This window comes from Oncorhynchus masou, chromosome 32 (assembly GCF_036934945.1).
Source record: "Oncorhynchus masou masou isolate Uvic2021 chromosome 32, UVic_Omas_1.1, whole genome shotgun sequence".
Lineage (NCBI taxonomy): Eukaryota > Metazoa > Chordata > Actinopteri > Salmoniformes > Salmonidae > Oncorhynchus > Oncorhynchus masou.
Window position 1 is genome coordinate 17,030,683 of NC_088243.1, and position 27,467 is coordinate 17,058,149.

The following is a 27,467-nucleotide window of genomic DNA, read 5'->3' on the forward strand; positions in this document are numbered from 1 at the left end:
GACTTTTTCTGATCCACGCCCCTACCTATTTTTAAGGTATGTGACCAACAGATGCATATCTATATTCCCAGTCATGTGAAATCCATAGATTAGGGCCTAATGGATTTATTTAAATTGACCGATTTCCTTATATAAACTGTAACACAGTAAAATCTTTGAGATTGTTTCATGTTGCATTAATATTTTTGATCAGTATAGAACCTGATCGCTGTATTCTACTACTGCCTGTTCTCTCCTTCAGACGTCCATCCGTCTGTAAATGCATGTCTTAAGTGGTTGCTTTATTTTGTCTTTGGGGCTTGTGGAACATCATTTTTAAATCAACGGTAATACAGATGATGCATTTATGCAAAACGTCACAATTAGCACCAGTTCCCTAGACAACTTGAATGAAGATCTCTAATGACCAATCACCACATCCTCATCGGCAGACTCGACAGCCGTTGGTTCCTCAAATGATTGCCTCGCCTGGTTCACCAACTACTTCTCTGATAGAGTTGTGTCAAATCGGAGGTTCTGTTGTCCGGGCCTCTGGCAGTCTCTATGGGGGTGCCACAGGGTTCAATTCTTGGACCAACTCTCTTCTCTGTTTACATCAATGATGTCGCTCTTGCTGCTGGTGAGTCTCTGATCCATCTGTACGCAGATGACACCATTCTTTATACTTCTGGCCCTTCTTTGGACACTGTGTTAACCCTCCAGGCAGGCTTCAATGCCATTCAACTCTCCTTCCGTGGCCTCCAATTGCTCTTAAATACAAGTAAAACTAAATGCATGCTCTTCAACCGATCGCTGCCTGCACTTGCCCGCCTGTCCAACATCACTACTCTGGACGGCTCTGACTTAGAATATGTGGACAACTACAAATACTCTCCTTCCAGACTCACATCAAACATCTCCAATCCAAATTAAATCTAGAATTGGCTTCCTATTTCGCAACAAAGCATCCTTCACTCATGCTGCCAAACACCCTTGTAAAACTGACCATCCTACCAATCCTCGACTTCGGTGATGTAATTTACAAAATAGTCTCCAATACCCTACTCAACAAATTGGATGCAGTCTATCACAGTGCAATCCGTTTTGTCACCAAAGCCCCATATACTACCCACCATTGCGACCTGTACGCTCTCGTTGGCTGGCCCTTGCTTCATACTCGTCGCCAAACCCACTGGCTCCATATCATCTACAAGACCCTGCTAGGTAAAGTCGCCCCCTATCTTAGCTCGCTGGTCACCATAGCAGCACCCACCTGTAGCACGCGCTCCAGCAGGAAAATCTCTCTGGTCACCCCCAAAACCAATTCTTCCTTCGGCCGCCTCTCCTTCCAGTTCTCTGCTGCCAATGACTGGAACGAACTACAAAAATCTCTGAAACTGGAAGCACTTATCTCCCTCACTAGCTTTAAGCACCAGCTGTCAGAGCAGCACACAAATTACTGCACCTGTACATAGCCCATCTATAATTTAGCCCAAACTACCTCTTTCCCTACTGTATTTATTTTGCTCCTTTGCACCCCATTATTTCTCTCTCTACTTTGCACATTCTTCCACTGCAAATCTACCATTCCAGTGTTTTACTTGCTATATTGTATTTACTTTGCCACCATGACCTTTTTTTTGCCTTTACCTCCCTTCTCACCTCACTCTACCTGTACATGACCATCTGATCATTTATCACTCCAGTGTTAAGCTGCAAAATTGTAATTATTCGCCTACCACCTCATGCCTTTTGCACACAATGTATATAGACTCCCTTTTTTTTCTACTGTGTTATTGACTTAATTGTTTACTCTATGTGTAACTCTGTGTTGTCTGTTTACACTGCTATGCTTTATCTTGGCCAGGTCGCAGTTGCAAATGATAACTTGTTCTCAACTAGCCTACCTGGTTAAATAAAGGTGAAAAAAAACAAAAAAAACTTGCATATAGACTTATTTTTCTACTGTATAATTGACTGTTTGTTTTACTCCATGTAACTGTTGTGTCAAACTACTTTGTTTTATCTTGGCCAAGTCACAATTGTAAATGAGAACTTCTCAACTTGCCTACCTTGTTAAATAAAGGTGAAATAAAAATAAAATAACCTTTATAACCTACTAGTGACATAGGTTGTTTAAAAAAAAGGAGTCATGAGATTTCTCTTCCATAAAAGTTTGCGTTCAACCAGAAGCATGTGTTAAGTGTTTTGTACAACTATGTTCAGATGGACTCAAGGGCATTAGTGTTAGCTGCACTGCAAACCCCAAACTATTGTAACCAGAAAAACAGGTTCCACAGTTGACAAAATCTGCTTTTACACTTTTCTGATCTTTTTTTCCACTAATGTGTGGATCAATTAGATCAGCTGTGAAAAAGATCTGTGATTGGTCAAAAAAAAAAAGTGTGAAAAAAATAATTCAGATTTAGGCTGTGTAAACCCAGCCATAGTAACCTTTGCTTGCTGGTAAATCTATTTATTTTGTATGGCAGGCAGGCACAGACTACAATGTACATGAAATACACAAGGCCTGCTAGTACTCAGATTTAAAAGAGCTCTAACAAGTTTGGATTTAGATGATCAGCATCAAAACCACTGGAAACCACAATATATTTTAATGCATTTTATTGCCAAGCCTTATTTATCCCCTAGTTGTGACTTAAGGCACCTGAAAAAAATAATAATAAATTGCATATGACCATTTCAGGAGGCAGACAACATGAACCAGGGTTGGACTTAACACCCTTTGTTTGGTACATTGCCTACACATCTCACCTTCCCTTTTAAAATGGACAGTCCAGACCCTTTGAGAAAGCTATTTTTATATTAAATTATAAAATTGACCAGCAGTGAATCTCCCTCAACTGTTTGACATGACTAAATATCAACTTCCAGAAATTCATTTTCACAGCAAGGCATAGATTAAGCTTTTATAATTCCGTTGTGCTCTTTTCCAACACCTGGACCCTAACCAATTCCCCTCGACCCAGTGAAAGGCAAGCATACCAACCAGCTCTACAGTACAGACCTTAAGTTGTGAAGAACACAACAGACAATTGAATGTTATTGAATGACCTCAAGATGTGGTAAATGGAAAGGAGTGACATGTATGGCTGGAGTCCCTCCATATATTTATAAAGTTAATACTCAAAGAAAAAGAATCCATTTTATGTTGTGACAGGTACACTTCCTTCCAGTTTAAAAGAGACAATGAAAAGGTAGGATATGACAGTTAAAACCTCCGAATTAATGCGCTTTATTGGAAGTAAAATGCATTTACAGAGAATACAGCAGGAATATACCAACAAAGTAAAAAAAAATATATATATCTGGGAGCAAACTACTTTTAAAGACCATTATTTTTCCCATTTGTCATCAATCCTGATTCTTTTTCTTTTAGATGATGTCCAGTTAAAGTCATTGTAAAGAACAGAAACACTGAGGTGACATTTCCCATGTTTCCTTTCAAGAAGTTATAGCATTATAAAAAGAGGGATATTAATAACAAACTCGTCCCAAATGGCACTCTTTTTCCCTATATAATAACGCACTACTTTTGACCAGAGCCTTATGGGCCCAGGTCAAAAGTAGTGCATTTATAGGGAAGTGTGAGCCATTTCCAACACACATAAAAAAAAATGTTAGAAAAAAAAAACTGCGAGCTGTAATAAGCTTATGGGTTACAGACTGGGTTATACATCTGGGACCCACTGCAAAAAAAACACCCAATAATAATTCAGCAATATACACATGACAGGGTAAATACCTTTCTCTTTTTACCAAACTGAAGCCAATAAATGCATTCAAGTCAAGTCATAGATACTCGTGCTGCTCGTCACTCTTATTCTCCCTGTTTTTGATATAGGACTCTGTAGCACTATGTACAATGTAAACACAACCGGGCACAGAACAAACTAGTTTCAATCAGATCCAAAACCAACAACAAAGCCTCTCTGACCCGGAGCCTGATATAGTGGAGTGGGGATATAGATTTGTTTACCCAAATGGCACCCTATTCCCTATATAGTGCACTACCTTTGACCAGAGCCCTGTGGGTGCCTTATATAGGGAATAGAGTGCCATTTGGGAAGCAACCGGGATATGGAATAGGGTTGATTCACATTTTGCATAAACCGAGGACCTGCAGCCATGTATGTATTCACTTAGACAACATAACACACACTGAGTAAATCACTTGTGGGTGGGATACACTGCATAACATTGATAGGCTTTACCTTGACTAAAGTATCTATTCCAATGTAACGGTCGGTTGATGCATAAGGAAAGAGCTATGGTAAGGAGGGACACATTAAGCATCAACACTGAAGACAAAGACTCATTAAAGCTCTTCTCTTCAACACACACTAATAAGAACCAGAGTTTATGCTTCAACCCAAAACATTGAAGCAAGTAAATAGAATACCCTGACAGAATCCTTTGAGGATTGAGAATTCTGACCACGGTTAAAGTGCTCACAATCTCAGAGGACCTGAGGGGTCAGAGGTTAGGGGTCAGGAGGGGGAAGTGGTAAAGGAAGAGATCCAGCGATTCCTCATCAGTATCAGCAACATGATTTCCCTCAAATTCCCCACAAATAAATGCACATATGGCAACAGACAGACATCAGCCCTCCGACAAAATAAAGCGCACAGAAGTCAAGTCAGTTCTCCTCCCATTGTCTGTACCACTACTCCTCAGAGACCTCCCTGGGTTTCTTATAGATTGGCATGCTGATACTATGGAAGGCGGGCACCCAGCGATTGTCATGGAGACCGACGTTGCAGCCGGGCGTGTCTTTGTGGGAGCCATGGCAACACATCCAGTACCCGGGGCCGTAGGGCAGCGCCTGGCAGTAGGGCTTGTGGTGCCAGCGGCAGAGGGACACGTCTCCGCGCCCGTACCGCTTTTTACACTGCTTGCAGGGATCGTCTTTGTAGCGGGGGTCACACACCCAGCGGGAGTCCGCGGGGCGCACGCCGTAGCTCTCGATGATGAACTTGAAATAGTGGCAGGTGCACTTGAGCGCGGCCAGGCTCTCTGTGGGCAGCAGGCAGAAGATCTTGATGATGATGTGGTGAGGCAGGAAGGACATGTACTGCTGGGGTTCCAGAAGCAGCTGGATTTTAAAGCGCATCTCCAGGAACTCGTGAGACACCATGCGGCGCAGGGGGAAAGGCACTGTCTCACACCGGCTAACATCACTCTCGTCTCCCTCACTCACCGCCTCATCCTCCTCTTTGGCCCAGTTCTCACTGTGCGATATGGGTTCAGGGAGTAGAGAAGTGATAGAAGGGTCACAGGGCTGAATCTTGGAGGGTTCTGCTGAGTCTCTGGTGGGTTTAGGGCTGGATTCCATTCCCTGGGGGAGGGATGTGTGGGTGGGAGTATTGACTGTGTGTGGGAGTGTGTGTTCAAGTACCACCTGTGAGGGCAGAGTGTGTGAGAAGAACAGCATGCCTGGGAGGGGCTCCTCACACTGTAGTTTACTACTGCTCTCTGTACTGCTGGACCTGGCCTGCTCTGACAGGAGCTGGAAGTGCAGGTTCTTCCCAGACTCTACAGCCCTGTTATTCTTCTGCTGCCCCAGGCCCTGGGCCTCACAGCTCTCCTCTGGCTCTCTGACGACAGAGGCGCCACACCCAGAGTCCATGCTGCGAGACGGAGAGGCTGAGTCAGAGGTGCTGGAAGCCAACTGGGTAGCTTCACGGCAGCTGCTGGGAGCTAGTTTGTCCATGTGGCTGGTATTTGCAGAGGGACAGCCTGCAGAGGGACAGCCTGCAGAGGGACAGCCAGCAGAGGGACAGCCAGCAGAGGGACAGCCAGCAGAGGGACAGCCAGCAGAGGGACAGCCAGCAGAGGGACAGCCAGCAGAGGGACAGCCAGCAGAGGGACTAACGTGGCGGTGCGGTACCCTGGTCGTCTCCTCTAGTCCATGGTGGGGTCCAGTGGGAGACTGAGGTGGTGGTGGCTGGGCTGAGATGGAGAAGGCATCTGCTCCTGCCAGCAGCACCCGGCCCACCCTCCTCCGCAGGCTGTTGTTGCGTGAGAGGTTGTTGCGCGTGAGGCTGTTGCGCGAGAGCTCTCCCCCAGATCTGGACCCTTCCCTTCTAACACTCTGGTGCTTCAGGCACTCTGACTCCAGCTTGGCCACCATATCTGACACCTTTACACATTCTGCCTCATCGGTCCCCTGGGGGTTCTGGTCTGGGACTCTGGGCTGCTGAGGCTCCAGGGTCAGTGACAGCCCCCTGGTTAAGGTAATGCTTGTGGAGCTCCGCAGAGACACAGGCTTAGAGTCCACCTGCTTGTCGCTGGCTCTCTGCTCCAAGAAGGCCACCAACTCCACCACAGAGAGAGCCTTGTCAGTCCCAGTCTCACTCACCTCCTCACCCTCTACCTTACACACCTGCTCCCCATCCACCCGTACAACCACCTCCCCACACTCAGGCACTCTGGGGCTCTCTCTGAGGCAGAGGGTCACCTCTACAGGGCTGTTCTCAGTGGGGCTCAGTGTCTCCAGGGCTCCGGATGACTGTCTATCTCGGTCCTGGTGGTGCCCCTGAGACCCTGACCTCCTCCTGCGCTTGGCCACAGAGCCACCCTCGTCCTCCCAGCAGCTCTTCATCTTCACAGACACTGTCCTCACAGGGCTGCTGCTCACCAAGTCCTCACCGGCCTCTCCATCGCCACCGTTCACCAGGCTTCCACGGCACTGGGGCGAGGCGAAGATGGCGATCTTCTCCTTGGTGTTGCCAGGCTTGATGACAGCCCAGATTTCCAGCGGTCCCTCTCTGTCCTCCCCTTCATAAGAGATTCTTAAGGAGGCCTCCTGGTTCTCAGAGCCTGTAGAAGAGGTGGTGCAGGTGGAGAGTAGCAGGGAGGGGGGGGTGTTGCAGGAGGTGGTCTTGTAGGTTTTACTCTGGGCCCAGGTGGCACTACTGTGGATTACATCCCCCTCGGACTCACTCAGCCTCGAGGTCTGCAGTCCACTGTTGCCGTGGTTATTATTACTGTTGAGGTGGTTGGAGCCACTGTTGTCATTACTGTAGCACTGCATGGTGTTGGTGGATATGACATTGAGGGGGTAGCAGGCCGTACCCTGGCCTAACCCGTTGCTTATCGGACCAATCAGGGCCACTGCTGGGCGCACCCCCCACACTGTCCTCTGTGACAGGACCCCCTGCTGGCTCACATGAAGGCCTCTCTGGCTGTCTTGACTGGACTCCAGGTAGTTCTCTTTCTTCTGTAGTTTGGGGTGTTGCTTGAGATGCATGGCTGCAACCCTGGAACAGAAGGAAATGAATGAGTTACTGTGTTGCATGTGATGTGACCGTCTGACCAGGGGCCTGTTCAGGAGGATGCAATGTCAGAGAATATTCACAGAAGGCAGAATAGCTATTTAAGTCAGCTCTAGTGATTATATTTGTATCCGACACATTCTGAACATTTTACTCTTGGCACGGAGATGCAGAAGGAGAGGAGACGAGGCCAGGAGGAGAACGTTTGCCGTGCCCGTGCCTAACAACCCCCCCGGCAAAACTTCCCTCATGAAAACACTAACAGTGGAAAAGTGTTGGGCTTGTCTTCAAGACTACTGTAGCTAGCCAGCCTACTTTAGATTGGCGTAAGATGCTTTCACTGCAATTCTCTCACTGCAATGGAAGTTAATAGGAATACAACTCTTAGATGGTGAAAACGTCTATCATACATGTCAGATTTCTATACTGGCCGATTTTATTACATGGGAAATGTTCTCTAGATTGAGCCATTGATGATATTGTTGCAATATTCCTAAGAGAAGTTTGTAATAAAAACTGAGGGTCTAACACATTTCTCCTATTTGTCTGCCTGTTCAGTCCGGGGTGCATTGCATGGTGCAATTACAAATGTCAGACTCCATTGTGTGTTAACACGATCTGCAGGTTGAACATGGTGAGATTGTAGAATCCTAAATTGATAGTGCAGTTTGTTAAGGCAATTTTACAGCTAACCAGCTACAGTTGAAGTCAGAAGTTTACATACACTTACGTTGGAGACAAAAACTTGTTTTTCAACCACTCCACACATTTCTTGTTAACAAACTATAGTTTTGGCAAGTCGGTTAGGACACCTACTTTGTGAATGACAAGTAATTTTTCCAACAATTGTTTACAGACAGATTATTTCACTGTATCACAATTCCAGTGGGTCAGATTTTTACATACACTAAGTTGACTGTGCCTTTAAACAGCTTGGAGAATTCCAGAAAATTATGTAATGGCTTTAGAAGATTCTGATAGGCTAATTGACATCATTTGAGTCAATTGGAGGTGTACCTGTGGATGTATTTCAAGGCCTACCTTCAAACTCAGTGCCTCTTTGCTTGACATCATGGGAAAAAGAAAATCAAAATAAATCAGCCAAGACCTCAAAATAAAAATTGTAGACCTCCACAAATCTGGCTCATCCTTGGGAGCAATTTGCAAATGCCTGAAGGTACCACTGGGGCAGCAGGGTAGCCTAGTGGTTAGAGCGTTGGACTAGTAACCGGAAGGTTGCAAGTTCAAACCCCCGAGCTGACAAGGTACTAATCTGTCATTCTGCCCATGAACAGGCAGTTAACCCACTGTTCCTAGGCCGTCATTGAAAATAAGATTTTGTTCTTAACTGACTTGCCTAGTTAAAAAGGTGAAATAAAAAATAAATAAAAAAACGTTCATCTGTACAAAAAAATAGTACGCAAGTATAAACACCATGGGACCACGCAGCCGTCATACCGCTCAGGAAGGAGAAGCGTTCTGTCTCCTAGAGATGAACGTACTTTGGTGCGAAAAGTGCAAATCATTCCCAGAACAGCAAAGGACCTTGTGAAGATGCTGGAGGAAACGGGTACAAAAGTATCTATATCCACAGTAAAACAAGTCCTATATCAACATAACCTGAAAGGCCGCTCAGCAAGGAAGAAGCCACTGCTCCAAAACCGCTATAAAAAAGACAGACTACTGCACATGGGGACAAAGATCGTACTTTTTGGAGAAATGTCCTCTCGTTTGATGAAAAAACGACAATTGTTATGTCTGGAGGAGAAAGGGGTAGGATTGCAAGCAAGAGAACACCATCCCAACCGTGAAGTACGGCGGTGGCAGCATCATGTTGTGGGAGTACTTTGCTGCAGGAGGGACTGGTGCACTTCACAAAATAGACGGCATCATGAGGGAAGGAAAATGTGGAAATACTGAAGCAACATCTCAAGACATCAGTCAGGACGTTAAAGCTTGGTAGCAAATGAGTCTTCCAAATGGACAATGACCCCAAGCATACTTTCAAAGTTGTGGCAAAATGGCTTAAGGACAACAAAGTCAAGGTATTGGAGTGGCCATCAAAGCCCTGACCATAGAACATTTGTGGGCAGAACTGAAAAAGTGTGTGTGTGAGCAAGGAGGCCTACAAACCTGACTCAGTTACACCAGCTCTGTCAGGAGGAATGGGCCAAAATTTACCCGACTTATTTTGGGAAGCTTGTGGAAGGCTACCCGAAATGTTTTACCAAAGTTAACCTTTTTGGGCTAGGGGGCAGTATTTTGACATCTGGATGACAAGCATGCTCAAAGTACACTGCCTGTTACTCAGGCCCAGAAGCTATGCATATGAATTGGTAGATTTGGATAGAAAACTCTCAAGTTTCTAAAACTGTTAAAATAATGTAACATATCTGATATGGAAGGCAAAAACCCAAGGACAAACCATCCAGAAAAAAATTATAATTCCACCAACCATTGATTCCTATGGCTGTCATTTTTAATATGAAGGGAAAACCTCCCAGATTTCAGTTCCTATGGGCTTCCACTAGATGTCAGTCTTTAGAAAGAGTTTCAGGCTTGTTTTTGGAAAAATTTGCAAGAATTTGTAGTTTTTCTAAGTGGCTCCCATTTTGGCTATAGTGTTTATTACGAGTTCTGGTGAATGCGCATACTTTTCGGTTTATCTCCGGTAATGACAATAACGATTCTCAGTCTTACATTTTTTCATTTATTTATGTATTAGGGTACCTGAGGTTTGATTATAAACGTTGTTTGACTTGTTTGGAGAAGTTTATTGGTAACGTCTGGGATTAATTTTGTATGCATTTTGAAGGAGGGAAACCGGTGGATTATTGAATGAAGCGCGCCAGCTAAACTGAGTTTTTGGGGATATAAAAGGACAGTATCGAACAAAACAACAATTTGTGATGTAGCTGGGACCTTTTGGAATGCCAACAGAATCTTCAAAAGGGTAAGAGATTTATTTTATCGCTATTTCTGACTTTCGTGGCGCATCTGCCTGGTTGGAAAATGTTTTTAATGCTTGTGTGTGCTGGGCACTGTCCTCACATAATCGCACGGTGTGCTTTCGCCGTAAAGCCTTTTTTAAATCTGACACAAGGGCTGGATTAACAAGAAGTTAAGCTTTTAACTGATGTATGACACTTGTATTTTCATGAATGTTAAATATGTCTATTTCTGTAATTGCAATTTCATCAGAAGTTGTCGATAGGACGCTGGCGTCCCACTGATCCGCAAGAAGTTAAACAATTGAAAGGCAATGCTACCAAATACTTCTGACCCATTGGGAATGTGACGAAAGAAATAAAAGCTGGAATAAATAATTCTCTACTATTATTCTGACATTTCACCTTCTCAAAATAAAGTGGTGATCTTAACTGAGCTAAAACAGGGAATTTTTACTTGGATTAAAATATCAGGAATGATGAAAAACTGAGTTTAAATGCATTTGGCTAAGGTGTATGTAAACTTGCGACTTCAACTGTACTTCACATGCTTATATTAACTTTGGTAAAGAGCGCATTGTGGGTGTTGCTTTTCATGTTGCTATCAACATTATTACAATGAAAATATTAAGAAAAAACATTCTCACATAGTGTTATGTAATACTAAATTATAGTAATGGGTGGTTTTGGGTGGATTCTTCCTTCCTTTAAATGCAGCCGGTTTCCTAAGCTTATCTATGAGAGATCATTCATCCTAATGATAAGACAGAAAGGAGCAGAGCTCCATGCCTTGGAATGGATAACTCAGAACCAGGTGACCCTCTTGTTCACACTGCAGACAGTTTTAGTCCCAAATGGAACCATATTCCCTACATAGGGCTCTGGTCAGAAGTAGTGCACCATGGGTCCTGGTCAAAAGTAGTGCACTAAATAGGGAATAGGGTGCTATTTGGGACACATTAAGTGTCTTGGTCATGGAACAGCGTGTCACACTAAACCTCAACACAAGGACTGCTGTTCCCCCAGCCCATCCTCCCTCTGCTCTGACAATGGGTGCAGGGCCTTCAAGTCAAGACACAGCTGGGCCCTAAAACAGGCCCTCTCAGCTGACCTAGCCCCCAATACACCCCTAACACACACACACACACTAAAATCAAGGGCTTTATTGGCATGGGAAAAATATGTTAACGTTGCCAAAGCAAGTCTCTCTCGCTCTGTCAGACACACAGGACATGACTTCAAGCAGCCACAGTGGGACAGGACAGACAGCAGACAGGCCCTAGTCCTCACAGCCTTACAGGCACAAGTGCATATAAGGCATTCTTCACTGCAGCCCTGGAACTCTGATAATGGGGGACAGAAAGGAGGGGAGCTGGGGCACGTCACGTGACCAATTCAGGGATGGCATGCAGGGGTGGGGGAGGTGTTAGAGGGCAACAAGGTGACAGCAAAGGCACTGGCTGCTTCTCAAAACGGCACCCTATTCCCTATATAGTGCACTAATTTCGACCAGGGCCCATAAGGTACATAGGGAATCAGCTGCCATTTGGGATGCACACTGCTTTCTAGGGGTGGGGTTGGGTTGGCTTCATCTACTCATTGGCTAGCCGTTGAGTGTGTAAAGCAGTGTGTCAAGGAAAGAAAAATTGCAGCCTGTTGTTGTGTCCTTGAAAGGCCTGCAGTAGCCCTCGTCACTCTCCTCTCCTTTCTTCTCTCCCACCAGTCCCAGTGTTCTCACTGCTCTATGGAAACCAACAGAAGGAATTCATGTGTCAGGTCAGTATCACGTTGTGTGTGTATACACACACACGGGCAGTCACAGCAACAAGTTAAGAGTGGCACCAACATCAACAATGCTCATATATCTCCATGGCAACAACTACACTAAGACTTGCACTACTGGCACAATACTCCAACTTTCAATTCCTGGTTTCAATGACAACACTGACTTGGCAGCACTTAAGCAGGCAGGAGGCTCAGCTTTCAAGCCAGGGCAAAGATTGTGTTCTTCATTAACCCAGATAAACCAGACTAATTCATGTCCCAACAGTCCGTTTCTGCCATTGTCATGACAACTCCTTGTCATTCATTGTCATGGCAAACAGGGGTGTATGCCTGGAGAGGAGCCAACTCAGGAGTGTATTATTCAGTGAGGTGAAACATTCAGAAACCTTGCAATTAGAAATGTAAGGAATAGAGATGCTGAAATGACTCCCTATTCTAGATGACAAGAATTGTGTGTTCTACACAATATACTTCCATGTGAATATTTTGTAACGTTGTAGTTGCACCCTCCTAAACAGGCCCCTGGTCTGGCTCGCCAAGTTTTACTGTTGCTTATTATTACACAACCTGGCCAGAAGAGACACTTCCCCTTCCCAGCAGTGTTCAGACCCTACAGAGGCCACACCTCAAATGGCACCCTATTACCTATATAGGGGTCTTGTCAGAATGAATGCACTATATAGGGACTAGGTTCCATTTGGGGGACACCCCCTAGACATTTCTCAATTACTTGGACTGTGCCTAAAACACATCAGCGCTAATGGCAATTTGAGGGAAAAGTCTAACTTAGCGTTAGGTAAAAAGCAAACAAGCGGTCTGAAGTGAAAAGCACAACAGAACTGGCCCTGGGTAGACTGGGGGGTGAGTCATGGGCTCTGATGGGGTGAGCTCATGGATGAACTCAGCAAAAGAGAGCAGCTTCAATTTAACAACCTTTTTTCACTCTCCTTCCCTCTTTCAAGGGTCCATGACTTCTTCAGCATGGGGCGCTGCCAGGGAACTGATCCAACTTCAAAAGTATGAAGTCACATGAGGGTCTGTGTCCCAAATGGCACCATTCTCCCCATGTAGTGCACGACTTTTGACCAGAGACCTATGGGACCTGGTCAAATGTAGTGCACTATATACGGAATAGGGTAAATTTGGGACAAACCCGAGCAATCAGTCTGAGGCTCTGCCTGCTGCAATTATGGTGTAACATCACATCATGTTCTTCCTGAGGCGAGGCAGGGAGCTAGTGGGCTTCAGACCTGGGTTCAAATACTACTCGTGGGCTGAGGCAGCCTGAAGCACAGCACAGGCCTGTGTCATAAAGACATGGGTCGTCATTTACATACGAGGTAAACACAATATACTTTTCTGGCTAGGTAAACAAACCCCAAACAAATAAAGCTGTACGATTTGGACAAAATATCTCATTCTATTTTTTTGGCCCAGATATTACAATTATGAATTGAGGTTTTCAAAAACAGGGTAGAGATCATCACTTCTGACATGAGATAAGATGAATGAATACATTTGTTGCTAAATTAATACAAAGCCAAATTAAACAAATCCTTTCCAACATCGTTATTGGCTACAGATAAGATGACACCTACAGGTACACCACTAAAAATATATTTAACATGATCAAAGTATAGTGTGTTATAAGTACAGCAATTATTAATTGATGAATAACATGAGTTCTTAATTCCTATTTTACCATTATGAGTTCTGAAATAATCTAATAATTATTTATTCAGGCACCCATAGGCTGCAGATGGAATAGGAAGCTTATGATTGTGTAATTATGTACAAATTAACTTTTATCATTTTAATTATAATGATTGAGTTTAAGTGCCATAAACATGAGTCTTGTCCAGTCATTCAACGTGACATGTTTCAACTTCTCCCTTAATTTTGTTATAGTGTTGGAATGGCGACTTGGGAGAAACATGTGCGAGAAGGAATCTTGCATCGCCTGTCCAGCTTGTTTATCATCTTCCTGAAGCCGTCTTTGCTGGCTGTCAATAGGAAACATGTCTTTGGCTATGTGATAGGCTCAGTGATTTCTATGCATCTACGGGATGTTTTTCGTAGAGAGTTAACACTTCAAAATGCATTGGCAATCAATGCCTGTTTAACGCAGGTGGCTAGTTGTGGCTGATAGGCTTTGCTGCTATTGGGCACTTGTTTTAACCATGCAATTGTGGTAAATTAGGGGATGGTTATACTTTAAATGATTGAATACATTTGTCGTATTGCCTTGTTGTCACCACAACCGGGGCACGTTTTTGCACAACACCTGCATTTGTTTGACATTGGTGTGCCTAAAGCAGAAATACTGTCATACCACTGAAGACGCGCCATACTGAAGTTCTCGTTAGCACGCATGTTTTCCACGACAAACTGAGGTAAAGACTAATTTTAAAAATCTAATACTGTACCAGACAGAAGCGAAAACCCAAATACGGGGCTATAAAGCTGAAGCATCCATTTAGAACGTTTTCACACCACCAAATATGGTAGTGAGAGGAAGTCCAGTCGCAGGTAGTGGGAGAGGATGGAACTAGGTGAAACTGGGCCGTCATTCTGCAAATGTTATTATCTGTGAAACATCTGCTCAATCATTTTTTCTGTTCCCAAAACTAGAATCTGTTACAAACACAGTGCACTGTTTTATAGACTTGACACTTTGCCAAAGTTATTATTATTTGTTAAAGGAGTGCAAAGTCTAATTGAGTTTGTGCACACTTCAGAGGAGAGGCGCTCCCTAACAGCAATATAAAAATACATGCTACAACTCGCCAATAAGATATCGCTAGCTTGTGCTTGGCCCACCTACTTGCTTGTTCTGCCCACTATGCTTCATTTGCTCCCACTGTAAACGCCACAGATTAACAATCTTGGGTTGGTTATAAATATCTTTGACTGTACTGTCTGTCTTTGGTAAAGGCCTTTCTCTCCTCACCAGCATCTAAGTGCACGCTCTAAGCGGGGACGCTTGTGATTGATCAGCATCCACTATGTATGTAGAGTGAAAGGAGTCTAGCGCATCTCCTTGGAGGTACTGTAGATCTAGTTCTCTATTAACAGAGTGTCAATGAAGAAAAATCTCATGTCAATATCGCAATGAATTCGATTAATCGTGCAGCCCTACAAATAAAGCATGAATTGTAGCCTTACTTGGCCATAAACTACTTTAAACATAAGGAGCCAGCCATAAGGAGTATGTCATTTGGGGGAGCTGTCCCTTTAACAATACAGTAGGTAAGTAGAGTGGTGATTTGTGGGGGGTGAGGGTTACCTCCAGGCTGACTGCAGCAGGTTGGGTGGTGGTGGTTTCCTAGGTTCCCTGTGAGAGGCGGCAGTAACGCTGCAGTAACTCATAAATTCACATCTCTCAGGCATTCCCTCCAGTCCAGTAAGACTGGTGTTGTGACGGACGACTCTCTCCCGTCTTCTCCCACAACCCCCTGGTTGTCTGCAGGCCACAATCTGATGAGTTTACAGCTCAGGGTCCCACCCAACACACTGTAGGGAGACAGGTACAGGATGTCCAGTTTATTACACAGTTCAGTTTCAGACCACCTTGACTAGGAAGGAACATGGCTGTGTTATGCCGACATAACGGCAATTAAATTATCCAACAATCAGAAGTGAATAACCCTGGCCTCCCAAGAACAATGATCTGAAGAACTGCCAAAGTCAATGAGCCCAGGGCCAATTCAGAAGCAAACACTTCATGACAGAACACAGCCTGACAGATTGACAGACCAGTTGCAACAAGTAAATATACTAGCAAAATACACAAAAATATTGTTGTTGTTCTACTGAATGAATGGCTAATGGGTAATTCCAGAGTAACATAATTACAGACTCCGTAGTACTTTGTAAATTGTTCAAAGAAAATGTCCAAAACATTTACTGGAAGAACTGTGCAGATGTAAAGTTGGGTAACAGAATTAATGTCAAATCTCCCTCAGTTTACTTATGCGACCACGGTTTCCAAAAACTGTAAAAAAAAAAATAAAAAAAAAAGGTGCACTATGCAGAAATTGCGCCGCCATTTCCTGGTTGCAAAACTTCTAATAGTCTGCCTAAAACAAACAGAGAATGTAGATAATCATTGTACCATCTAAATCGGTGTGAAATATATTTTCAACAGCCAAAGATAGTATTTTCATCTGTTTGAAGCTGCTAAAAGTAAAAAAGCAGCATAAACTAAACTTAACAGGAAGCATAGAAATAAAGCACAGAACAGATCTACCACTTTTTAGACTTTCTTTCGGTGAGATTTACAGTTCTATAACTCAAATATCTATGTTAATCTGGTCTGGGTCGCCCAAAAAGTTACATATTGCAGCTTTAAACATCTACTCGGCAACAAGATTCAAAAGATATCCCCCATTCTTTCTGCAAATCAGCTAGGACATGACACCCTGAGTTAGTAAAAAAAAAACATGTTATTGAACTACAGTAGGCAGTGAATTTACATCTGGTAACAATTACATCTGTACTATACAGAAATGCATCATTATGGATAAGTATATCATTCTCGTCATGGTGATGTATCCTGAATAGGTACACAAAAATGGTAGAAATATGCAATATCCTTCTGTATGTTTGGGTATTATTCTAAACACGGGCTATTTTTCTAATTAGTGACGTCCCTAAACAAGACAACATTTGGTTGGTCCTGACCAGACCAAATCAGAATCAATCAGATGTCTATGTTTGGACATCACAGTAAACTGCATTGTTGGTTAAGGGCTTGTAAGTAAGCATTTCACTGTAAGGTCTACACCTGTTGTATTCAGTGCAAGTGAAAAATAATATTTGATTTGTGTAAAGAACAGTAGATATATTCAGTAAAGTACTCCACAGTACTCTAATTCTTTACTTCACTGTAATGTTCTGTGCAGTACTTCTCCACAATGCTCACACAATGCCAGTGGAAGGGAGGACAGTAGCAGGTGACCCGACTCTGGTTTGTGACTACTTTGATTTCCCATTGCAGTAATTCCGTAACATTTGGTAACAGATTCACTTAATAATTCATAAACATAATAATTATCACACTAATTGGTAGGTCTACCTTTAATTGTTACTTCTGTGAACGTTCGTTATCCTCCCTCATGCGGGAGAGAAATGTAAAAATATCAGAAAGATGTGTTTTTGGTAATGGAGTTAAGGCACACGGCAATGTTTCTTAAACTTACAGAAGGCAAATCATTTATCCAAAACTAAATATGTGTCGATATCAGTTGGAAGGGGTCTTCAACATTAGTGTTCATGTATTTCTAATACCTTTTAGACATCTACCAGAAAGTCACAAGACCCCTTTTCCATCTGTTTGACCAGAAATCAAATAAATATATATACACACATTCCCTTAAAAAAAAACTTTAGCTTTCATTTGACACGCTCCTATGAACTTCACATGTTGGAGCTCATGGCTCCTTTTAGATGGAAATGCCCTTATGAAATGCAAACCTGGCACTTCTAACAAAAACAGACAAAAGGAAAAAAAGATGCCTTTACATGGTTTACAATGCATTTTTGTGGGTTAACCACCTTTGTATTGAATTCCCTTAAGCCTCATTTCTAAGACAATCCAATATGAATCTAATGAAGACAAGTCCTAAAAATAACCAAAATAACCCACCATCACTGACCTGTAACAAAAGTCAACCACAGTTGGTTAAAACAAAGATGTGGCTGTGCATCAAATTATTTCCCCCCCTTCAACATAAGTCAGAGATCAAACCAAAATGAGTTTGTAATATTCATTAGCAGTCATTGACGACTTAAAAACACAGCAGCCTACATTTAGCCTGTCCTTGTAGTAAACTCTGTAGCTTTGTAAAGACAAAGCAAAAGTATTGAATCCAGTCCAAATGCTCATACAGTATAAATAAACTGAAGGCATGGGCTTCAGTTCAAACTAAGCCAACATTGAAATGGAAACATGCTCACTCAAAGATAGGATCCCATTTGGGATTCAATCTACTCTCTATTAGTACACTACTTTTGACCAGGGTCCATATGGCACTGGTCTAAAGTACTGCACTATACAGGGAATAGGGATGCCATTTGGGATATTCAATTAAGCCCTTCCCCCATTCTAATTCGCAGGCTGGGGAAAAACAAGCGCCCAGTTTGTTTTCAAAGAGATATGTCAGCCATGAAGACCAGATAAGCCTGAACAAAAGCTGCTTTGGGAATAGTGGAACAGTGACCAGCCAGGGGACTGAGGGAGGGGAAACCTGTTCTGCTTACCATCCACTTGGCTAGCTAAAACACAAGATCATCAGTCACTGAGGGACATGCTTGCACCTCTTGTACACAATGATAATTTAGACTACTGGCCTCATTCCTTTATTTAAGTATTATCTTTTAGCCCAGCACAAGTATTTTCAGCACCAATGTGCATATCATATCAAATCACCCTCCTTTTCGTCATGACTACTGTCCCTGCCAGGGTGGCTGGATAAGGGTGGTAAACGAGTTACATTCCTAAATGTTTGGTTACATTCGAGGGTCAGTACTGGACATGTGATCCTGCATGCTTGCACAATTGTATCTGTTGAGAACCCTGATAAAGAACTGATGTAGCCTAGCAAGCCTACAACATTTGCGTTCAATGTACGATAAAAACATGTTCAGCTAGCATGTTAATCAATAACATCCACATATTTACACATGGGTGATGGATACGAGGCAGGCTGAGGAAACACCACTTTCAAGTTACAATTGATTAGACACTGGCCAATAGTAAGCAGAGAGTTAAGGCTATATAGACACTGGCCAATAGTAAGCAGAGAGTTAAGGCTATATAGACAAGAGGGAAAACAGAACACTGGTCCATTGAATGTTTTTCAGCACATCGAAGCAGAGAGAGGGGTCTGAGCTGGATACAGAAGAAAAAGTGCAATAAAACAAAAGTCTCTGTTGTCTGAGCAAAACAAGGACAATAAAACAAGGCTACTTCCACAGCGCATTCCAGCAAAGTCTGCTAGAAAATGCATCTCTGTACAGTTGTGGCCAAAAGTTGAGAATGACACAAATATTCATTTTCAAAGTTTGCTGCTTCAAGGTCTTTAGATATTTTTTAAGATGCTACTATGGAATACTGAAGTATAATTACAAGCATTACATAAGTGTCAAAGGCTTTTATTGACAATTACATGAAGTTGATGCGAAGAGTCAATATTTGCAGTGTTGACCCTTCTTATACCTCTGCAATCCGCCCTGGCATGCTGTAAATTAACTTCTGGGCCACATCCTGACTGATGGCAGCCCATTCTTGCATCATCAATGCTTTGAGTTTGTCAAAATGTGGGATTTTGTTTGTCCACCCGCCTCTAGAGGATTGACCACAAGTTCTCAATGGGATTAAGGTCTGGAGAGTTTCCTGGCCATGGACCCAAAATATCAATGTTTTGTTCCCTGAGCCACTTAGTCATCACTTTTGCCTTATGGCAAGGTGTTCAATCATGCTGGAAAAGGCATTGTTTGTCACCAAACTATTCCTGGATGGTTGGGAGAAGTTGCTCTCGGAGGATGTGTTGGTACCATTCTTTATTCATGGCTGTGCTCTTAGGCAAAATTGTGAGTGAGCCCACTCCCTTGGCTGAGAAGTAAAGGGATGCTTTACTCGGCATGACACAGGACTGATGGTAGCGCTCACCTTGTCTTCTCCGGACAAGCTTTTTTCCGGATGTCTCAAACAATCGGAAAGGGGATTCAGAGAAAATGACTTTACCCAAGTCCTCAGCAGTCCAATCCCTGTACCTTTTGCAGAATATCAGTCTGTCACTGATGTTTTTCTTGGAGAGGAGTGGCTTTGTTGCTGCACTTCTTGACACCAGGCCATCCTCCAAAAGTATTCGCCTCACTGTGCGTGCAGATGCACTCACACCTGCCTGCTGCCATTCCTAAGCAAACTCTGTACTGGTGGTGCCCCGATCCCGCAGCGGAATCAACTTTAGGAGACAGCCCTGGCGCTTGCTGGACTTTCTTGGGTGCCCCGAAGCCTTCACGACAATTGAACCGCTCTCCTTGAAGTTCTTGATGATTCAATAAAAGGTTGATTTAGGTGCAATCTTATTGGCAGCAATATCCTTGCCTGTGAAGCCCTTTTTGTGCAAAGCAATGACGACGGCACGCGTTTCCTTGCAGGTAACCATGGTTGACAGAGGAAGAACAATGATTCCAAGCTTCCAGTCTGTTATTCAAACTCAATCAGCATGACAGAGTGATCTCCAGCCTTGTCCTCGTCAACACTCACCTGTGTTAACAAGAGAATCACTGACATTGTCAGCTGGTCCTTTTGTGGCAGGGCTGAAATGCAGTGGAATGTTGGGGGGGATTCAGTTCATTTGCATGGCAAAGAGGGACTTTGCAATTCATCTGATCACTTCATAACAGTCTGGAGTATATGCAAAATTGCCATCATACAAACCTGGGCAGCGGACTTTGTGAAAATTAATATTTATGTAATTCAAAACTTTGCCATGACTGTACAGTGCAGGCCTACTATTGGGAAAACATTAGATGACCTCATTTTTCAGTCAGACACACAGAATCTCTCGCTGTGCACAGACAAACAATTTAGGACAAAGGGTGGGGGGGGGGACAAGCAGGAAATGCATAATTCTCAAATGTGGATTTCTGAAAACCAGGGATTTTATTGAAAGTTCCCAGATTGCAGTGCTAGGAGTCACTACAGAGTCACTACAGACTCAGGCTGTGTCGCAGAATGCAGCGAGTAGGAGACACGAGGCCGGCACACAATTGGCCCAGTATCGCCCGGGTTAGGGGAGGGTTTGGACGGCCGATGTCCTTGTCCCACCTCACTCGAGCGACTACTTGTGGCGGGCCAGGCGCATGCATGCGGCTTTCGGTCGCCGGCTGTATGGCGTTTCCACCGACACATTGGTGCGGCTGGCTTCCGCGTTTCGGAGGACGCATGGTTCCTGACCTTCGCCTCTCCAGAGTACGTTCGGGAGTTGCAGCAATGGGAAAAGACTACTTGGATATCACAAAAAAGGGGTAAAAAAAAGGTACCCAAAAAATTTGAGGTGAAAGGGAGACCGAGTAGGACTTTAAAGATCCAATGTTTTTAATTGTTACTGTTGAAAAGCGATCAAGTATAGTGAAGTGTTTAGACAACTGCAAACTTCAAGGAATAGGGCATTCAAAGAGTTGGTCTGATAGGAAGTCGTGATGTCATCGGAAAGGCCAGCTCCCACCACTTGTGCCATGTCATGAATTACCTGAACCACCCATTTTGTTGTGTAAATCAGCTGTTAAATGAGGCGAGAAAGAGACTGGAGTGACATTAAGTTCACCACCTCCCATTAAACTGATTGGCTTAAAATGACAGGTTTTTGAGGAAGTAAACCGCTGCTGCTTGTGGAGGTGCTAAAGGTTATTGCACATGACTATACTCATCTTGCAAATACACTTTTAGCCCAAACTTTGTACTTAGGACTGGCCTGTGATTAACAAGTCAATTGTCTACGAGAGGAGCTGATGGATTCAAAGGCTCTGTTTTTGCCATGAGGGAAGTAGGCTGTTCAAAGTGTTACAGCAGTGTTTTGCTAATTTGAAGTTAAACTTTTCATACTATGCAACGTGTTGGATGATGAAGACCAATGAGCTAATTGACACAAAGCTTCTTGTCGAACAACATTCTGAATTGTGATTGTTGTATAATAAATTATTCTGTTGAGCATTGCTCTTGCTGCGTATTCATATGTTTGTACTCGAACTAGTTCTCCGAAGTGCTTCTACTCAATGTTAGGTTTTTCCTCATTTTGTCGGTTGTGGTTTGTGACCAAACTACCAGGCTAAGTAAATCAAATTACATTTGTTTTATTGGTCACATACACGTATTTAGCAGATGTTATTGCGGTTGTAGCGATATGCTTGCAAATCAGGTTTCTCAGAGTAGGAGTGAAAGTCAAAGCTCAGTTTTGCCTTTTAAAATCATAATGAATAAAAGTAATGAAATCATAATGAATAAGACATGATCCTTAAATTAGCACTTCTACTCTAAGCCACTTTGTGTGCGGGCCAACAGAACTTGATAACACCACACTATACTTAAAATTATCAATCAAAATATCATTGGATTGATACAGAATTTACAACCCAGAATAATTTAAACTGGAACTAGGCCCATTGTCATTTCAATGAGCAAGAGAGAGAGACTAACTTACATGGTTCCTGAAGAGGCATTTTCTATTTAGCTAGAATCCTTGCAACTCAACGTTTCTCTGTTGCCCATTGCCCTGTGGCCTGCATGCCTAGGGCACAGCACCAGTGTAGACTAGAGTATGTGGGTGTATGTATGCATGCACGGGAGTTAACCTAAAGCTAGTAAAGTGCTAACTGAAATTCTTCCCAACCTTCCCCATACAGCACAGCATTGCAGCACGTGGTTAAAGAGAAAGCTTCACCGAAACAGCTGTCATTGGCCACCACAGAGCTGGGCCCCAGCTTCTCCACTTACAGACACGTGTTGCTGTCAAGGAGGAAATAAAGCATTGCAGCCAATTGGCTGCCAGGACTCTGTTATGTCTATATACGGCAGCTAGATAATCAATAGTTTTGTGGAAATAGTTGTCCCATAACTGGGACAAGACCAAAGGGGAAAAAGGACACCCTGAATGACGCCGAAGCCCAAAGAGAAGAGCAGAATCTTCAATGTCAGCAGCAGAAGGAGCTCAGACTGGCCACATTCTGAACCTGCTGCAGCAGCATGTCTCTATGGACACAGGGAGACACTAAAAAGTTACAAGCTCCACTCCATTGACCTACCTAAATGCGTGTAGGCTTGAGCGGTATACCGGGGCATTTGGAAAAAGCCACAAGATGGTTTTTCAATACAGTCCAAAGTATTTGAAGTTTGTCCCAATACATATTAATAGTTGTAGCTACTTTAAATACCTGCAGTCAACTTGTGCAATACGTTAGGAGATAAAGCAGATTGTGTTCATTTCACCGTCACATTATGAAGCTTACCCTAGTTCCCCAGAACAGTTGTTTGTAAATATCACAACGGGAGAAAGCAGGAGCTGGTAAATCCATAGTGTTCTATACGTATCAGCAGTCTGTTTTGCTGAACACAAGGAGATGAAGTTACACTTGTACGCAAGTCGCTACTAAATGTTTGCCATTAGATACACTACATAACCAAAAGTATGGACACCTGCTCATCAAACATCTCATTCCTAAATCATGGGCATTAATATGGAGTTGCCCCCCCTTAGCTGCTATAACAGCCTCCACTCTTCTGGGAAGGCTTTCTACTAGATGTTGGAACATTGCTGCGGGGACTTGCTTCTACTCAGACCTCACTTTGTGCACGGCGGTATTGTCATGCTGAAACAGGAAAGGGCCTTCCTCAAACTCTTGCCATAAAGTCTGGAAGCACAGACTCGTCTAGGGGCGGCAGGGTAGCCTAGTGGTTAGAGCGTTGGACTAGTAACCAGAAGGTTGCAAGTTCAAACCCCCTGACAAGGTACAAATCTGTCGTTCTGCCCCTGAACAGGCAGTTAACCCGCTGTTCCCAGGCCGTCATTGAAAATAAGAATTTGTTCTTAACTGACTTGCCTGGTTAAATAAAGGTAAAATAAAAAATAAAAATTGTATGCTGTAGTGTAAAGATCTCTCTTCACTGGAACTAAGGGGCCAAGCCCAAACCATGAAAAACAGCCCCAGATCATTATTCCTTCTCCACCCAACTTTACAGTTCGCACAAGTAGCGTTCTCCTGGGATCCGCCAAACCCAGATTTGTCTGTCGTACTGTCAGATGGTGAAATGTGATTCATCACTCCAGAGTCCAATGGCAGCTTGGCATTGTGCATGGTGATCTTAGGCTTGTGTGTGGCTGCTCAGCTATGGAAACCCATTTCATGAAGCTCCTGATGAACAGTTATTGTGCGGACGTTGCTTCCAGAGGCTGTGTTGCAACCAACAACAACATTTTTGCACTACATGCTTCAGCGGTCCCATTCTGTGAGCTTGTGTGGTTTACCACGTCGCAGATGAGCTGTTGTTGCTCCTAGACATTTCCACTTCACAGTTGACTAGGGCAGCTCTAGCCTGGCTGAATTTTTACAAACTGACTTGTTGGAAAGGTGGCATCCTATGACGGTGCCACATTGAAAGTCACGGAGCTCTTCAGTAAGGCCATTCTACTGCCACTGTTTGTCCATGGCGATTGCATGGCAGTGTGCTCTATTTCATACACCGGTCAGCAAAGGGTCTGGCTGAAATAGCCGAATCCACTCATTTGAAGGGGTGTCCACATACACTATGTAATACAAAAGTATCTAATAATGGGGTTTCTGTTAGAGCTCTTGAGTTCTGTACAGTTGCCATTTTTCCCTGTGCTTCTTACTAGCGTTTTCCCCCTCCTCCACTCTGCTCATGGTACACATACATGCTTTCTGAAGGAGGAGTAGTGTCACAACTTTGTTAATTTGCACAATTTGTCTCGTTCACTTTAGATGGAAAATGTCCACACTCACCAAAAATGAGATTTGGTAACTACTAGCTATACTTAATCGGTTTCGCTTGTATTAGCATTTAGCTAATAGCATCTGTAACTTCACTATAAGTTTGTGCTAATTTTGTTAGCATTTGGTATTTTCTTGTATGCTATGCCAGTAAGTAATACTGTAAATCCTGAGATGAGAGAAGGACGGTATCTGGATACCACACAAGCCTATGTGGGAGGAGTTGGATTTTTGGAGTAGCGGACATCTTTTGGTAACATGATATTCTCGCTGGTCCCATTTACAAGGGGGCGGGGGGAATAGCTTGCTGGCAGCCTGGCTAAAAACATTGCAATCTAGCTAGCCTTTTTAGCTTGCCACATCTCCATGTGAAATAAATCTGATTTATAAAAATGTAAAAAAGATATGCCCTGTCAAATATACTTATTTTTCCAGTTTGATATGCTGCTTGTGTGTTGATTCCCATAGCGCCTAAAAATCAAACGTGTTTGGTCAGAGAAAAAGTCACATGACAAGCTAGTTGGCTACAGCAGGTTCAAACATTTCACAATAGCCTGTAATCACTAGTTATTACTTCTAAACAAAATACATTGGGGTTCTCTTGTTGTCTTCTCATTTGTGGTGAAAGCATAAGTAGTGTCCTCCCTTGCTAGCAAGTTGACTAAACACTGCAAGCTAGCTAGCCCTTTAGCTTCTTACGTCGCCTTGTGAAATAATCAGATTTAAAATTAAATATGCCCTAGCAAATATTCTTATACTTGCCAGTGTAAACTACAACATTATCCTAATTTGATATGCTGCTTCAATGTATTCTCTCGCATATCAGCTAAAAATAGAATGTCATCCCTTTTAGTCACAGAGAAGAAGAAATAAGCACATATCTGTTTTAGCCTAAAGTAACATTATCACCTCAAAACAAAATATTTGGGGGGATTCTATAAGGTTGAGATGTAGTTTGGTTTATTATCTGAGCAGTCGCTGAGACTCAAAGGTAGAAGAAAACGGTGTCAAATGCTGGAGCGTATTTTTTGTGTGACAAAAACGACATTGCTGTCGGTCCACTCTACGCATTCTCTGCAGATGCTTCAAGGAGACTTTTCTGACCAGGATCCAATTGACAGCCCAACTAGCCAAATCTAAAACTGACCCTTACAGTAGGCTAACCCTAACATTAACCAAACCCAATTTGAACCAATTTGGAAATTAAATATCAGTTTGCACGTCAGCCACGTAGCTTTTCCCATAAATGCATGGCTGCCCTCTCCTTTCATAAGGCACTTCCTTCACCTGAACCTACTGGGGTTTTCCATACAAATACAATAGCACTTTAAAACACACCCGGGAAGAGGGGTGCGGCTGCCTGACTGCCTGTAATTCGTATACAAAGCTATTTCCATACCCAAGCACTTGTGGACGAGCGCTGTTGAAATACCTTTTGAGGCGATTTTCTAATCTAGTGGTGTACAGGACAGTACATCCAAAACACTGAAACATCAAGCCCCAACTATAAATCAGAAAGCAACCAGAGAGAAAGCAGCTTTCATTTAGTATATTTGGACCACTAACAAATCAGTGCTTTCCTGCTCTTAATATCAATCTAGCATAACCAAAACACCTCGTAAAGAAAGAAGTTCAACCAACATTTCATTGCTCGTGACTCCATTGAATAGAGCATCCTGATCACTGACTGACCAGTAACAGTTGTGCAATGATCTGTTGTGTGTTCCATCCAGGCTAAGTACAGAGACATCCATGATACTCTCAACATTCCACATACTGAGTTAGTGTGCTGCACAGCATTTGTAACACAAGTGCTGTCCTGTCAGAAGAGTAACATGGCACACAAGACCTTTGATTTGGGGGTTCTGTCTCAGCAGCACAAGTATGTCATAGCATACAGACTCAGAAATAATCTCAAGACTTCAGCTGGCAACAACCCATTAACTTAACCTATTGTTGATCAGTTGCTACATGTTAGCTGGGGCCTGGGCCAATAAAGCTATTAGCTCAGTAAGGTCCGTCTAAAAATAGGGAAATATTAGGTAAGCCAACACACAATTTGACTACTATAAATCAGATCTCAAAAGCTCAAACAAGAATAGCCATATTTTTTTATGATTAGGCTTTTCAACATAGAGTAGATTTCTATTTCAATGTCAATGCTCTAGTTACACATGCAGCCTATGGATAACACCATTGCAGGCATAAATATGCCCACAGAAACAGAAGACCTCTTACCTAACAGGTCTTGAATTCCACACCTCTACTAAGAAGTTCACAGCGATTCAGTAATTACTTCAGGAGGGCCTGTGAAGGACCTATGAGTAGCTAGCTTTCCAGAGCCTAAAGTCTGTGTATTCCCTCCATTGCCAAGCACAAGGCGTCAGCTCTGACACCACCAGACCAGGAATGGCAACAGCCTTGTCTATCTCACCCTGCCCATTGGATAGAAACTCATCAGGGGAATGGGAAACACATGCTGCCGAGTTACAGGCAGAGGATACGGACATGACCTACACTACAAGACAGAGCAAACCAGTTGCGTTACGTCAAGACTGGGCAACTTCATTTTTTTTTCCACTGAGAAACTGGATATAGGTTATCAACACACCTTGTACAAACAACGACCATCCCAGTTTCTTTTGGCTTAGTGAATTCCTTCCTATCTGGCCCTTTGAGACAGTATATAGCCTTTCTTGTACTACAGTAATCTGGAAGCCCACCATACAGTTGGTCTGTCTGTATGTCTTTGTGGCAATTGTGTAGTCTAATGTCAAAGCATGTTTCAAACCTTTCAGTCACACAACATTCAGTTCTCCTACTTAAACTGAGCTTTTTCTTTATTACAGTAGCATACACAGACAACCATAGTGTTTCTGTATGTCCCAAAACACAGGCATTCTCTTCCATGTCTTTGTGGCAATTGTGTAGCCTAACATCAAAG

The 27,467-nt window shown here is 43.2% G+C and overlaps 1 protein-coding gene across 4 annotated transcripts in view; it reads right to left on the bottom strand.

The window, feature by feature from the left end:
• Positions 1-3,205: 3,205 nt before the first annotated feature.
• The window catches only part of LOC135525638 (F-box only protein 34-like), a 29,811-nt gene continuing 5,549 nt past the window's right edge, over positions 3,206-27,467 (bottom strand). For 2 of the 4 annotated variants that reach the window (XM_064953380.1, XM_064953381.1), the window contains exons 2-3: positions 15,297-15,523; positions 3,206-7,262 (exon numbers count right to left, since the gene is read on the bottom strand). In XM_064953380.1, the coding sequence (XP_064809452.1) occupies positions 4,667-7,262; positions 15,297-15,400 (2,700 nt within the window). In that variant the 5' untranslated portion in view covers positions 15,401-15,523 and the 3' untranslated portion in view covers positions 3,206-4,666. Of the gene's footprint in view, positions 11,968-15,296; positions 15,524-22,218; positions 22,357-27,467 lie in introns of those variants that run through there. The other 2 variants (XM_064953382.1, XM_064953383.1) reach the window with 2 other exon arrangements.